Below are 15,424 nucleotides of genomic sequence, written 5' to 3'. Positions count from 1 at the left end.
ACTCAATGAGCTGTTCAGCTGTTCACAGCACCAGAATCCCTAATTCAAACTGCTGTACCGACTTTTTCAAGCACTAAGATGCTAGAGGGAAATAGCATGGTGATTACTGATAAGATCCCATTTTGAATCTTATTATTATTATATGGGACCATCTTACTATTTTATATGGGACCATCTTACTATTTTTTTATGTGACCTACCTGTTTGTTTCTTTTTTCTCCTTTTTGCTTTCTTTTAATCAGACTTTTTAATATTCTATTTTTCCCTTTGTTAACTTGTTGGCTATGCATTTTTCTTACTGTTCCTCTCTTTTTTTGGTTTATGCATCCTTGCCTCAATTCAGGACCTCTGGTGGCGTGATGCCTAAGGCATTTGACTGCTAACCAGAAGCCCGGTGGTGCAAACCCACCAGCCACTCCCTGGAAGGAAGGTTGGGCAATCTACTTCTGTAGTGATACTGCCTCGGAAACCTAAGGAGGAGTCACTGTGACTATGAGTCAGATCTGACTCAAAGGCAGTGAGTCTGGGTTTTTTTTTTTTTTTTGGTTTTGCCTCGATACAAGTTATTACTTCACTTCTCCAATAATGCTAGAACCTTAGAGCACTTTAACTCCATTAACCCACCACCACCTTTTGTTTTATCATTGTCATTAATTTTAACTTTACATTATTGTTGTAATGTAACCATCATTTATATTCACCCATATACGTACCTTTTCCACAGCTCATTATCCCTTCCCATTGTTGTTAGGTGCACCGAGTAGACTTTGATGCATAGTGATTATGTACAACAGAACAAAACACTGCCCCATCCTGTGCCAGCCTCATAATCACTACCATACCTGAGCCCATCATGGCAAGTACTCTGTCAATCTATCTCACTGAGGGTCTTCCCTTTTTTCACTGACACCACAATTCAAATGCATCAATTCTTCTTCAGTCTTACTCTTCTTCAGTCTTGTTTGGTCATTGTCTAGCTCTTACATGCATACGAGGCTTTTGAAAATATAATTGTTTGGGTCAGTGCACCTTAATCTTCACAATGGCATCTTTGTTCTTAAATACTTAGAAGTCTTTTGCAGCAGATTGGCCCAACGCAATACATCATTTGATTTCTTGACTGCTGCTTCCAGTGGCATTGATTATGGATCCAAATAAAATGAAATCCTGGACAACTTCAACCTCTTCTCCATTTATTTTGATGTTGCTTATTGGCCTAGTTGTGAGGATTTTTGTTTTCTATATTTCTGTCTGGGGATCATATCCATTCTGACTGAAGGAGGTTCTTTAATAATGCTTTCAATGAAGATCTACTGGCAACAGGTTCTCGGTTTTTGTCTGAAAAAGAAAAATTTTAAGGCTATTTTGACTGTGTATAGAATTCTAGATTGATACTTATTTTCTTTCACCATTTTAAGATGTCATTCCATTATCTTCTGGCTCCCATTTTTTGTTAAGTCAGTCTTATTGTTGCTCTTTTGAAGGTAATATATCTCTTTCTTTCTGGCTACTTTTAAATTTTTATCTTTGGTGTTTAATGGTTTACTATCATGTGCTGGTGTATAGTGTTTTCTGTATTTATCCTTTTGAGGTTTGCGGAGATTCTAGAATGTGTAGATATTATCCTTTCATGAGATTGGAAAATTCTCATACATTATTTCTTCAGTTATTCTGTTGCTTTGTTTTCTCTCTCTCTTCTTCAGGAGCTCCATTTAAAAAGAGGACTTTCCCATTGTGCTGCCCATGTCTTTCTCACTTTTGTTACTGTTTTTATCTCTTTGTGCTTCAATCTGAGTATGATCTATCAGTCTGTCTTTCAGTTGACTCATCCTGTCTTCTGCTGTGTCTTACATGGGTTATTTATTGAGTTCTTAATTTCAGATATTGCATATTTCACTTTTAGAATTTCTATTTAATTTCCTTTTTTGTACATAGATTACCTTTTCTGCTAACTCCAATATATGGATCACCTGTGGGTCTGTTTCTATTGTCTTTTTAATCTTGCTTTCATTCATATAGTTCTGTCTCAACAAGCCTAGGACTTTCTTATTAAATGCCAGATATTGTATGTGAAAATATTGTAGAGTCTCCAGATGGCTCTTATTCATCAGAGAGGAGTTATCCTTTTCTCTGTTAGGCAGAGAGAATAGAGAACGAATCACTTTAATCAGGGATTAAATTGAATCAAAGCTGAGTTGAATGTTTTTTCATTTGCCTTGTTTCACTCCTAAATCTAAAATCTAGGGTGGAACCCCCTCCAGGGCTTTAACTGAGAGCTTGATGTATTTAACATGATAACATGACCTTTCGCTGCCCTATCCTTGCTTCTTAGCACAGTGAGACTGTGGGAAAACTGTTCTGAGTTCAAAAAATATTGGGCTTAGCTCTTAAGTCTCCTGCCCCAATGCCACCTATCAGGGAAGCTTCTGATAGGTTTCTTCCCTGTCAGAATCATAGTCTTAAGTGGTCTGCCACAAATTATTCCATCCTAACCAGAAGCTGGAAATATGAGATATTTAGAGCCATGGGGTGTGAAGGAAAGTGCAATACTAAAAAGGCCAAGGACTAAGCCCTGAGACACACATCATTTAAAATTTGAGTAGTGAAAAGAAGGCAACAAAGGAGATGAAAATTATTTCCTTCTGTGTGCCTAAACCTCCTGAGAGGCTGAGTAGAATGAAGGCAAAAAGTAACCATTCATTTTGACAAAAAAGTGTTCAAGAGGAAAGAGATGTGAATATGATGGGAGAAGGTTAAACATAAGGGGGAGAGAATGGCTACAGTCTGAACTTTTGGGAAGTTTTGCTGTGAAGAAGGAAGAGGAACAAGATAGATGGTGGAGAATATGCAGTCAAGAAGAGTTTGGTTTTGTTTAAAAAATAAAGACAGTGTATAAGAAGCTAGAGATAGTGTTGTTAATGGTGAGTTAGGACACTCAGCATAGAAGAAAGAGCACAGTGTCAGGTACTAAATAAAGCCATTGGTGAATGAAGGAGAATGGCTAGGAAGCTGACAGGTGATAGGAACAAGGAGGCTCAGCCAGAGGCATGAACAAAGACAAAGGACTGAGGGAATGTGAGGTATAGAAAAACATAAACAGCTTCACCTTGAGAGGGACTCAGGGGGCAGGAGGTTTCAAAGAGATGTATCAGAAATGGTGATGACTGAAAAAGGAATGTATTTCAGTAAGGAGTAGGGGTGAGAAAAATCAATAGTTCAACTTTGTATATGTTAGGTTGAGGTCACTAATAAAGGAATTAATTTGAGTCATCATGGTATAGTGGATTATTAAAGCCATAGTATTGGATGAGCTCATCCAGGGAAAGCATGTAGAAAAAGAGAAGGTCAAAGATGAAGATCTGGGGATGCTAATACTTAGGAATGAAGGAGTGGGGAGGCCAAGTGTAGAAAATGTTTTCAGGAGAGGATAATCAACCATGTGGAGTCCTACTGAAATGTCAAGGAAGAAGAGGCTTCTAGAGTGATCTCTGAACTTGGCATGAAGGTCTATGATGATGACAGAAAATGCATGGGAATGAGTTAAGAGCAGGATACAGGGGCTCCATAGACAGGTCTTTCAAGAAGTTTTACCCAGTGGGAGGAGGAGATATGAGACAGGGTACCATTTTTTGTTTGGTTTTTTTTTTTTCCCCTCTCAGATCAAAAAGGTTTGGTTAAAATTTAAATTTCTAAAATTACATTGTTAAGGTCTAAGTTATGGTGGTTGAGATGTAGAGGAAAGATAATTGTAACTGAGAAGTTAGGTTTTTGGGTGGATATGGAAGCAGCAAAAATACTAACCAGTTGAGTGGTAGAGAAGACAGTGAACCATATGTTAAAGTCTTCAGTGAGCAAAAGGGAGTGGCCAAGACATTGACTGATAACAAGAACAGGGTCAGAGTCTAGTGGCATGAGCATTTTTTGTTGTTGTGATGTATATTTTTTTCCTGAATTCTCTCATGTCTTCCTTGACCCATGGGTTGTTTATCAGTATCTTAATTATCAGTATCTTAATTTCCACATATTTGTGTGTTTTCCAACTTTCCCATTATTATTAATTTCTAAATCATTCCTTGTGGTTGGAGAATATATTTTGCATAATTTCAATATTTGAAACCTTGCTTTGTGTCTTAACATATAGTCTATCCTGGAGGATGATCCATGTGTACTGGGAAAAAAATTACATTGTGGCATAGCGGGTAAGGCATTTGTCTGCTAACCACTAACCAGAAGGTCAGTGGTTCAAATCCACCAGCTGCTTCACAGAAGGAAAATGAGGCAATCTACTTCCAACTTCCATAAAGATTTATAGCCTTGGAAACCCAGTGGGGGTCCCTATGAGTCAAAAATAGCTCGATGGCAATGGATTTTTTGGTTGTTGGTTGGAGTGTTCTATATATGTCTGTTAGGTTAAGTTCGTTTATAGTGTTGTTCAGGTCCTGTAATTCCTTATTGACCTTGCTAGATGTTCTGTCCACTACTCAAAGTGGTACACTGAAGGCTCCAACTATCGTTGTGGAGCTGTCTATTTCACAGAGTTTTTGAACTTATGAAACTACATTATAAGTAGAAGAAAAATAGCCTGCATTTGACAGAGAAGTTATATCTACAAGGGATGACAGTTTCAGTTACAGCAGTAAAATAGTCTGCCTGATGCTACAGCCTCAGTTCTAACAGGTCCAGGGGAAGGATGTGCAAGATAGAGTCTATTCAAAGTAGAACATAAAAGAATGGTGATAATGGATAATTCAGAATCAGTCTCAGCCCAAGGGGAAGAGCCAACTCAATAGAATCTAGGGCATGGAGGAGCCTAGAGAAGGACCCCGAGGGATTTAGAGGCCCAAAAAGCTAGCTGGAGAAGTAAAGAGGTGACGTAGGCTTTTCCAAGTTGGTCTGGGTCCTGCAAGAAAATAAGTTCTTAAAAGGGAAAACAATGTTGACAACCAATTTTATGCCTCTAAGGATGAAGCTTCTTCCCTGGATCCCCAAACAAGATCATTGCCTAGGATCCAGGGCTGGCTTTCCATTCACCCAGAATGATACCTGTACACACAAAGCCCTGAACTGACCATTGTGTCAGCTTCTGCAACAATGATGACCAACTTGTCACTATTTTTTTTCAAGTCCATAGGTGTGGACCCTCTGCCGGCTAAGATATCCTATGACAAGTCTCATGACCAAGTGTGGGTCCTGAGCTGGGGAGACATGCACAAGTCCCAGCCAAGCCTCCAGGTATGTTGAGTTGAGGGCTGAGACCCTCCATAAGGGAAAGGATTCTCTGTATCTAATAAGTGTCTCCTGCTTCTCAAAGTGACTAACATTTTCCAAAATACATCCATTAAAGCTGGAAAAGACAGTAGGAAACCACCTCTAGCCAACACCCCTTTTGCTGGCAATTAACAGGGTATCTTAACCCTGCCCATGATGTCATGACAACCCAAATGTGGCTTCTAGCACCCAGCCAACTCAGCCCCAAGATATCTGCCTCTCCTGAGACTTTAGCTTCTAGAGCCAAACAGCAAGTGAGGTCCAAGCAGGGAGAAAGTTGACAAAGCTTTCTTCACTTTGGTATTGGCAGGCATTTGGAAAATAGTGTCAGAGTTAGTAGTAAATGCTGGCCAATAAAGGAGGAAGAAAAGCAGCGATTATATCCTATATCCACATGTGAAAGCACGTTTACTAAGTGTTTATAATGTCCTAGCACAGAAAAGTAAAATAATAAGTCTATGGCCCAACCCAGGAGTTCTGGTAGCATTAGTGCCTAAAGGCACTTGACTGCTAACCAGAAGGCTGGTGGTTCAAACCCACGAGCCACTCCTCGGAAGGAAGGTTGGGCAATCCTACTTCTGTAGTGATACTGCCTCAGAAACCCAAGGAGGGGTCGCTATGAGTCGGGGCCGACTCAACGGCAAACAACAACAACATGGCCCAACCCAGGCAGTGTGGCTTTGGAGCCCATACATTTAACCACTGCACTGACAGCCTGGAGATCTTCACCTCCTAGGAAGTTCAATACTGAATCAGGGTTGTATATGCCTGACTCAGTCTTTCTTATCAGGGTTCCATGAGAGAAGTAAGCCATATAAAGGTGATATGAAAGCCTGTTTTCTCAATGGCCCCAAGAATGAGATATAGAATATTCTAGGTGCACAGAAGTTCATTCCTTACATACAGTGGACACCTTGAGCATTAGGGTCTGATACTTCTCACCACCCTAGTTGAGAAGGACTGCAGGTGGAGCCAAGTCCCCCTGTTCTTGAGGCTGGCAAGAGGCCAGGAAGACCAAGGTCTATAAAAGCCCCTCAAAGGGACTGACACCTGCTACCTCTTGCATTGTCGGATCAGGCAGCAGACACCACTTCATCTCCTATAAAGTGAAATATTGTCACTCAAGGGACACCAGCAATCAATCCTGGGCTGCAATGAGCTGACAAAAAATAACCTATCAGAGGGCCCAATAGCCAGAATAGAGCTCGCACAGAAATAGAGCTGCTAGAGGGGATGAAGGAAAAGGTAAGAAAGCACACAGGGAAATTTCAGGGGGTGGGGGATGGCAACGAGGTTTCTAGAACTAAGAAAAAAAATTATTTTCCAATCTAAAACTTGAGTAGGTGAGTTGAAAGATGCATGGTTCTACTGAGAACCAAAATAATGGCCTAAAAGAGAAAAAAACATCTCAAATCACAAAGCAAAAATATGAAGAGACTGAGACCTCAAGTGAGAAGCACAAATATTTAGAAATGGAAAAGACAACAAATGGGATCAGGTCAAGCATTAAATCAGTTTGGAATAAAATTTCTCTGGGTTTAAGAGTTCTAAGTTCTAGGGTGGACTGATGAAAAATGACACATCTGCCTTTCTCAGTAAAAAATCTTTCAAGTTTCAAGGCAGAAAGAACAAGTGACCTGACCTATACCATCAGATTGGCTCTGGACTTCTTACCTGCATCAGTAGCTGAAACACATGGAATGACATCTATAGACTACTGAGATGCAACCCAAGAAACCTATCCCCTGCCAAGGTATCATTTACCTGTCAGAACAACAGAAAGATAGGAGGGTACACAAGAATTCAGGGAGCACACCATTTAAGACAAGATACTAGGCAAATATCAGATGAATCAGATCAGAGATATCAAGATGGGGCAAAGCTTAAGTGGAGACAGTGGTAGGTGATGAACCTCAAGAGGAAGATCTTCAAGAGGAAGATCTAAAATTAAAAGTAAAATGGATGAGGAAAGATTATCTTGAAACATATAAGTGCTAGATAAGGGCATTTAAAATGGGAAAAGCACACTGAAAAGGAAATTCTGATACTAGTGTGTAATTGAAAGTGTAACATTTTATTTCAATAAAAGTGTAGAGAGTAGAGAAAGAAAAAGGGAGTGAAATTACTCAAAAATCTCATTGGGATAAAAGAATGTAAAGAATATTGTTTGAGAGTAATAGTTGAGAAGTAACTGTTTCATTATTCCAAATGTAACAAACTCAATCCTATTAAAAGCAGAGATAGTCAGATTGGGTTTGTTTGTTTGTTTGTTTGTTTATAAAAAAAAAGACTATAGTTGCTTATAAGAAACACACAAAGTGATGAAAATATGAATTAAAGGGATGGGAAGAATGATAACAGGTGAACAAAAAGATAAGCAGGAATGGTGGTAGTATTAGACAAAGTGGAATTTAAGATTAAAAACATTAAACAGCAGTGTAAGGAGAGACATGATCACAGTATATATCAAACAATATAGTGACTAAATACACATAATAAAAGTGATTAAAGTACAAGGAGAACTTGATTTAAAATGCACCTTAATTATACATTCCAAAGAGATAAAAATGATATAAGAGAATGGAATAATATAAGCAAGGAACTTGCTTGAATAAATATATAGAAAGCCTTTTGTCCTTCAAATAAGAATTTTCATGTGTCCTCACAGTGTAAACAAAAACTTATCACTAATCACAAAACTCTAAGAAATTTTGTAAAAGTCAATGTTATAAGCTACATTATCTGATAATTAGAAATAATTAAAATGTGACCTAATAAGAAAACACTCCTAGATTGGATCAAAAGGGAAATTACAAACTGACTCAAGCAATGAACGAGAGACAATTTCACATCAAAAGCGATAGGACACAGAAAAAGCTATACACAAGGAGTATTTGCACCTTAAAAGTCTGCAAAGGAAAGCACTTTGTTAAGAAATCAGAAAAAGAACAAAATGACTGGTGAGAAGGAATTAATAACAATTGAAATTAATGAAATGAAACAATTTTAATTAATGAACAGAGAAACAATTTTAAAAAGAAATCCTTTGTGAGCTTGATAAAGGAAAAAATAGACAAAATGAGAAAAGGGATATTACCACAGACAAAGGAGAGATGAAGAACTGTAAAATACTACCTTGCAATTTGTGGTGGCAAATTTTAAAACCTAGAGGAAATGGATGATTGCTCACTAAGTGCCCTTCAGAGGATGACTGGATAAGCACAGTGTGGTACAGACAGCAGAATACTGTGAAACATACTGTACTACGGATGGATCTGGAGGACATAATTCTAAGTGAAATAAGTCCATCACATGAGGACAAGTACTGTATGAGCCCACTTTTAGAAGAAGACAAGAATAGATATATATACAGAGACCAACATTCATTGCTGGTTACCAGGGATGGTGAGAAGACGGATTCACTCTCTAGACAGTAGAAACTTGTTATTTTTGGTGATGGGAAAAGTAGCACAAAATGGAGTATAATGAGCACAGCTTGAGCCAAGTAAACGATGCACAAGAGAAAAGGATAGTTGTGCTGAAGAATATGACATATATAATTTGCAATAACATCAACAGTAACCAAAAACTGAGTGCACTATGTAAGTAAGTATATAAGCATATATGTATACAGGTAGATACAAGTGAGTACATATGTGTGCCCACCATTGCCATAATTAGACCAACAATTGCACTATGACCAACAAAAAATTTTTTTAAATGAAATCATTTGAATAAACATTAGAAAAACAACCTTCATTACTGCTGGCTAAGGTAAAGGAAATAAATACTGGCAAAAAATTTGCTCCCAGAAAAGTTAGCTGTCACAGCCTTTGGGAGAGCAATTTGGAAATACATATCAAAAGCTCCACCCATCCCACTACACACACAAAAAATGCCTTTCAATCAGCAACTTGATCTCTCAGAATTTATCCAAATATCCTAATCATGGATGTGGACAAAAATTTAGCTACAACATTGTGTTATTGCAAAACATTACAAAAAATATCCTAATATTGTTTATAAATATCCAGTACCAAACCAGTTGCCAAGTTAATTCCTAAACTCATGAAGGCCCTGGGTAGTGCAAATGGTTAAGCACTCAGCTGCTAACCAAACAGTTGGAGATCAAGTCCACCCAGAGGCACCTCGGAAGAAAGGCCTGGTGATCTGCTTTGGGAAAGTCAGCTACCAAAACCCCTGTGGAGCCCAGTTCTGTGCTCCTCATACCTGAACTCACTACCCACCTTTAAGCAAGGGGTTGATGAAACAAGCATTCACATAACTGCATGAAGGTTTTTCTGTAAATGAGGCTCCTTCCACCAGGGTCCTCACCCAGCAACCATTTTTCAACCTTTGACTTCTCAAATTCTGCCCAGCACTCTCTTGCCTCATTAACCACCTCCCCAAATGTCGCTTCTCAACTGGCTTCCCCTGTCCCCTGAGGGAGATGCCTTCTGACCCCACCCAGCAATGGCTGGCATCTCCTGATCCAAGCCCAGAGTGCCAGCAAATTTGAGGCCCTTGACAATGATCTTTCTTTGGGGCACTGGTATACCCAGCCACGTGCTCAGACCCAAGAAAGACCTCATGACTGGTTGGAGAAACAAGGCTGACCTGCCCACATCAGTTCAATAGCCCATGATACTGTGCTTTGATTAATTAACTTCTGAATACAGGGTGTCAGAGTGCTGGAGTATGAATGACACTAACCAATGACAGTCTATAATTTTGCATCTTATTATAAGCTAAAATGACAGGCCTGATATCAAGCAGTAACTATATGGCTTCTTAGAATTCTCTAGCATTTTCCCCGGTTTCTCCAAGATCCACTTTTCTAATGCTGGTGTTTTCTTAATGCCCAGTTTTATGAGTTCCTCTATGGCTGTCCCTAGGAATGGACTTACAATGAAAGTGTCATTTGACTGTTTTAAAAATCATGGGAAAGTAACCTAAAGGAATTTTGGAACTTGAGAGCTGAAAATCTCAGCCACCTCATTCCAGTCCAGCATTCTGTCTGATGATGATCTCCAGAGGGAAACATGATCAAAGAGTTAACTTAAACCTCATGCCTGCCTGAGGAGGAAGCAAGCCAGGTACTGTTTTGCCAGGAAAATGAATGCTAGAGGCAGTCAGTCATGAAAAGGCAAAAAGCTTCCAGATTTCCAAGTCTTATGAGTCACAAACCACCATCACCACCATCACAGACTGCCCCATCCTGCAGGCCAGCCTCAGGTTGCAGAAGCCTGCATCTTTCCTTGTGGACATACCGTCACAATTCAGTACCAGTGATCTGGAAGAGTGCCTCACCTCCCTGTCCAGGTGTCTGGTATTTGCTGCCTTTCCTCCTGGCTACAGCAGTGGCCTAGAATGTGAAGGCTGGTAAGCACAGGCAGAAGGCAAGGGGACAAGCCTGCTCATATCTAGGCACAACCATCAGTCCCTGATGGAGGGAGGCCTACTTGCCCATTATGACTGATCTCCAGACCACGCTGATCCTGTCTACCACCACCAGGCTCTGTTCTAAGCTGCCAGTATGCCCTTCCCCTGGCAAAGACCCGCAGGGACAAACACCAGGGAACAACTCCAGTTGCCTTCTGTCCAGTCCACAGGAGAGAAGAGGTTCCCACCAGGCAAAGACAGGCAGTCCTTCTCTGTCGCCACCAATTTGTACAATCACAGGGCCTAATTCTTTACTTCTCACTTTGTGAAATCAGACCCTCTCCCCAGCATTCTATCTGCAAAACATCAAAATAGCATGACCAGCATCTCTGAATGCATCCCTGCAGGTTCCTGCTTTCTCTAATGCACTATGGAGTCACCACTCTCAGAGAAAGCTTCTGTGAGCAGTAGATGCCAAGGACTCCCAACAAACTGGCCCAGGCACCTGGCATACAAGAAACAGATTCCCAATAAACAATTCCACAATTTAACATTTCATACTGGAAAGGCGCTCTTCCTCTTTTCCTCAGGTGGCCTGGTATTTAGTGGGTGAGATTCCCTGTTGAGGAAGGAGACTGTCTCTGAGCAAGTAGTCCTGGGACCTCCCCTAACACAGCCCATGCAACCCTTGCTCTACCTTCATGACTATGAAGACTGGCTGACAAAGTGCAGCATGGTCAAGCCTGGCTGAGCACAGAGAGCAGTGCAGTCATTCACTCCAGTTCCACCATCTCCCTTCCCCAAAAGGATGAACCCCTGCCTGGTGCTCCCAAAAACTATGGTTTGTCTCCCTCTCCTGGGGGCTCTAACTGGGCCTGCTTATGTTCTCGGGTTCCAGCACTCTCTTGGATGGGCCCTCACAGGGATTGCCACTCTGTGTTGTAGGTGATCACGGAAGCCAGCACCGGCCAGGGCCAGCACTTCATCCGCACACCCTTTGCTGGAGTAGATGACTTCTTCATCCCCCCAACAAACCTCATCATCAACCACATCAGGTGAGATAAGCTACAATGCTTCTGAGGCACTGCATGCTCCAGCTCTGCGCTGTAGGAAGCAGCTTCATCTCTTTACCATCACCTCCTGGGCTGGCTTTGGACCCATGGAGAAGAGATGGAGAAATGGGCCCATCCTGGTAAAGACTCAGGGCTTAGTTCTTATTAGTTAGCATCAGTGACTCAGTTGTAGTTAAGGAGTACATGCAGGTCCTAACGCCCTCAGGGGCCCAGTTAGGTCAAATTCTCAGCCCCAAGGTGAGAACAATGGAGGAAGGCAGACACAACAACTGCTATTTGAGCAACACAAAAACCTACAAACTTAGTCTTGACTCCTGTTTCACAGGTGGGGAAACTGAGACTCAGAGAAGACACTGGGCCAAAGTCACACAGCCATGAATTCACAGAGCCAGACTAAATGCAAAGCAGGTTCATACTAACTTTGGACCATAGTTCCTCCAGGAGTCCCCAGAATAGTCATGCAGGGACCTGCAAGAAGACAAGCCCTCCTGGTTGCCATGAGTTGCCACCACCCAACATAACACCCTAATAATCACAGGCATGGTCTCAGCTGCAAACCTCATCCCAGCCTGGTCACTTTCCCTTCCCTATTCATTTCTAAGAACACTGACATTTTCTGTGACCACACCACACTGAGAAGACTAAACCTTTAAGTAATGAAGACCTCAAGTGTCTTGTGGCACTAAATATTTATGCCTTTCTTTAATCTGATGTCAAACACCTTTCTTCAAGAAAAAATGGTTCGTTTTTGCAAGCTGACTGCTGGACTTCTTAAAATAGGACTCACCCATTTACCCCTGCCCAAAGGCAGAAAATCACTATCACATGAACTCCCTCTCTACAGAGGGTGCATGGCTGGGGAAGAGCCTCTAAGATTTATGAATTGGTGAGACTGGTTCGTCAGCCCCTCTTACAGAACCTGAATTCAACTGGGGCCGTTGCAGACACAGCAGCTCTTGCATGTGGCTTTTACATTCAAATTCCCTATCAAAGCAGGGTTCCCCTGTCTGTCCTTTCCCTGCTCTGGCTCTTAGATGATGCTTTAAAGAAGTGCCTGGGGCAGGGGGAACATTTCCCCCACTGTGAGGTGTATATATGTGTGTGTGTGTGTGAAAATTATGGAGGAGATTTGTCTGCATTCCCATAGGTGGGTATAGTGCCAAAGGGCCTCTATGAGCAGGGGATTGAGGCAGAGGCTCTCAAGATCAAAGGGAGTCCTGCCTAGAGTCAGGCCTTTTCACAGCTGGCAACCAATTTCCAAAGAAGGAATGTTAGAAGATCCTACTGTGAGCAACTATCACCTACTGAGCTCTCACACTGACCTTCCTTCTTACATCTAATCCTCTCAACAATCCTAGGAGGTAACAACCTTTTCAAAGTCACAGAGGCTCAGAGAGGCAAGAACCCGCAACAGGCTCTGCAGTCAGCAAGGCTGCACCAGGCCATCTCGCTCCAAGGTGAAAGCTGTCCTGGTTCCACTGCCCCAAGTCTTTTCTATTAATATCATAAATGTGGCCAGGGAAGAGGTCCCTCTCCCAGGGAAAGGGACACTGATAGGGTACCTGTACTGGTGTAGTTGTATGTTCATCCCTGATTATCAACTAGCCAATTATTTCTAGAAAACATCTAATATGAAGGATTTCCTGTCTTGTGATCATGGCACAAGCCTTGTCCTCTGCCTCCATGCTCATCCTCCGGGCACAGGCTCACCATACACACCCACACAAGGCCTTGAGGAAGCTGACTCCACAACATCCCAAAGGGACAACCTTTATACCCTCTTCCTTTACTGTTTCAAAAGATGAGAGCATGTTACAAGAGCATAAAACCAGGGATGTTTGTAACACGATTGCATTTAGTTTGAGATCATAAATGAGTTACTTATGAAGCCAGCCCTACCCCAAGACTGTTGCTAGTTGAATCGGCTACGATTCACACTTATCCCATGTGTAGCAGAACAAAGTGATGGCACCATCTTCACAATTGTTGGTATAGTCAAGCCTGAATTTTGAGTGCCTTACCATCTAGGGGGCTCATCTTCCAGCACTGCTGTCTGCTGTCGAGTCAATTCTAGCTTATGGCATCCTCACATGGGCAGAGTAGAACTGCGCCATAGTTTTCAAGGCTATAACCTTTCAGAAGCAGATCACCAGGACTGGCCTCCCAAGGTGTCCCTGGGTGGGTTTGAACCACCAACCTTTCTGCTAATCATCAAACACTTAACCATTTACACCAACCACCCAGGAACTTCCAGTATCCTATTGGGCAATATTCTGTTGTGATCCAGAAGGTCTTCACTGGCTAATTTTTGGAAGGAGATCCCCAGGCCTTTCTTCCTAGTCTGCCTTAGTCTGGAAGCTCCACTGAAACCTGTCTACCTTGGGTGACCCTGTTGGTATTTGAAATACCAATGGCCTAGGTTCCTATGTCATAGCAACATACAAGCCACCACAGTACAACAAACTGACAGACAGGTGGTGGTGCCCTATGGTAGATCTTATTAATAGACTGATAGAGCACTAGAGAATTATAATAAAGGAAATTATAAAGTTTAAGACAAATGACAAATCCCCTACCCCGAGAGGAGACTTCCCAACCTCTGACCACAATTCTTTCCCACTCAGGTTTGGCTTCATCTTCAACAAGTCCGACCCTGCAGTTCACAAAGTGGACCTGGAAACGCTGATGCACCTCAAGACCATCAGCCTGCAGAGGCACAGCTGCGTGCCACAGGCCATGGCCCACACACACTTGGGCGGCTATTTCTTCATCCAGTGCCAACAGAACAGCTCCACCCTAGCCACCCCCCAGCTGCTGGTTGACAGCGTCACAGACTCTGTGATTGGCCCCAACTGTGACATTACAGGCACCCCACACATATCTCCTGATGGACGCTTCATTGTCAGCGCCGCTTCCAACAGCCCCCGGCTGCATGTGCAGGAGATCACAATGTGGGGGGAGATCCAGACACTTTATGACCTGAGGGTCCCCCAGGGCATCTCAGCCTTGGCATTCCAACGCTCCTTCACCGAGGGCAACCAGTACTATGTCTACGCAGCCCTGGAGACAGAGCCTGACCTGCTGTTCCTAGAGCTGTCCACAGGGAAGACTGGAGTGCTGAAAAACTTAAAGGAGCCACCTGCGAGGCTGGCCCGGCCCTGGGGTGGGCCCCGCAGAATCGTGAGGGACAGTGGGCTCTTCGGACAGTACCTCCTGACACCAGCCCAGGAGTCACTGTTTCTCATCAACGGGCGGCAAAATACACTGCGATGTGAGGTGTCGGGCATAAAGGGGGGGACCACGGTGGTGTGGGTGGGTGAGGTATGAAGGAACAGAGCCCTCAGCAAGGGAGCACCGCGCAGTCCTGACACTGCAGCCCCAAGCAGGCGCACTGTACATTTTTACAGACAAAAGCAAAAACCTGTTTCCGCTTTGTGGTTCACCACTGGTCTTCTTGCAAGTTTCCTAGTATAAGGTATGCGCTGCTAACAAGATTGGGGTTTTTTCGTTGGGAAGTATGATTTATGCCTTGAGCTACGACAAGAACACATGCTGCTGTGTAAAGGAATCATTTCTGTGCCGAGCTACGTGCCACGTGACCTGTGAAGCCAAGAAGTTCTGCTTTCCAGGCGGGCACGTCTGTCGGTTGCCTTCACACAGTCATTGTCCTTTACTGAGGATTTAGCCAGACTTCACGCTGG

General features: G+C 42.5%; 1 protein-coding gene across 1 annotated transcript in view; it reads left to right on the top strand.

Moving 5' to 3' along the window:
* Positions 1 to 15,050, top strand: part of FSTL4 (follistatin like 4) — a 644,321-nt gene extending 629,271 nt beyond the window's left edge. The window contains exons 14-16 of the mRNA XM_007943751.1: positions 5,125 to 5,232; positions 11,596 to 11,705; positions 14,348 to 15,050. Of these exons, the coding sequence (XP_007941942.1) occupies positions 5,125 to 5,232; positions 11,596 to 11,705; positions 14,348 to 15,050 (921 nt within the window). The remainder of the gene's footprint in view (positions 1 to 5,124; positions 5,233 to 11,595; positions 11,706 to 14,347) is intronic.
* The last annotated feature ends 374 nt before the right edge of the window (positions 15,051 to 15,424 follow it).

This window comes from Orycteropus afer, unplaced genomic scaffold (assembly GCF_000298275.1).
Source record: "Orycteropus afer afer isolate SDZICR_OR568_19922 unplaced genomic scaffold, OryAfe1.0 scaffold00112, whole genome shotgun sequence".
Lineage (NCBI taxonomy): Eukaryota > Metazoa > Chordata > Mammalia > Tubulidentata > Orycteropodidae > Orycteropus > Orycteropus afer.
The sequence above is the reverse complement of the archived record's forward strand: the minus strand, read 5'-3'. Positions and strand labels throughout refer to the sequence as shown.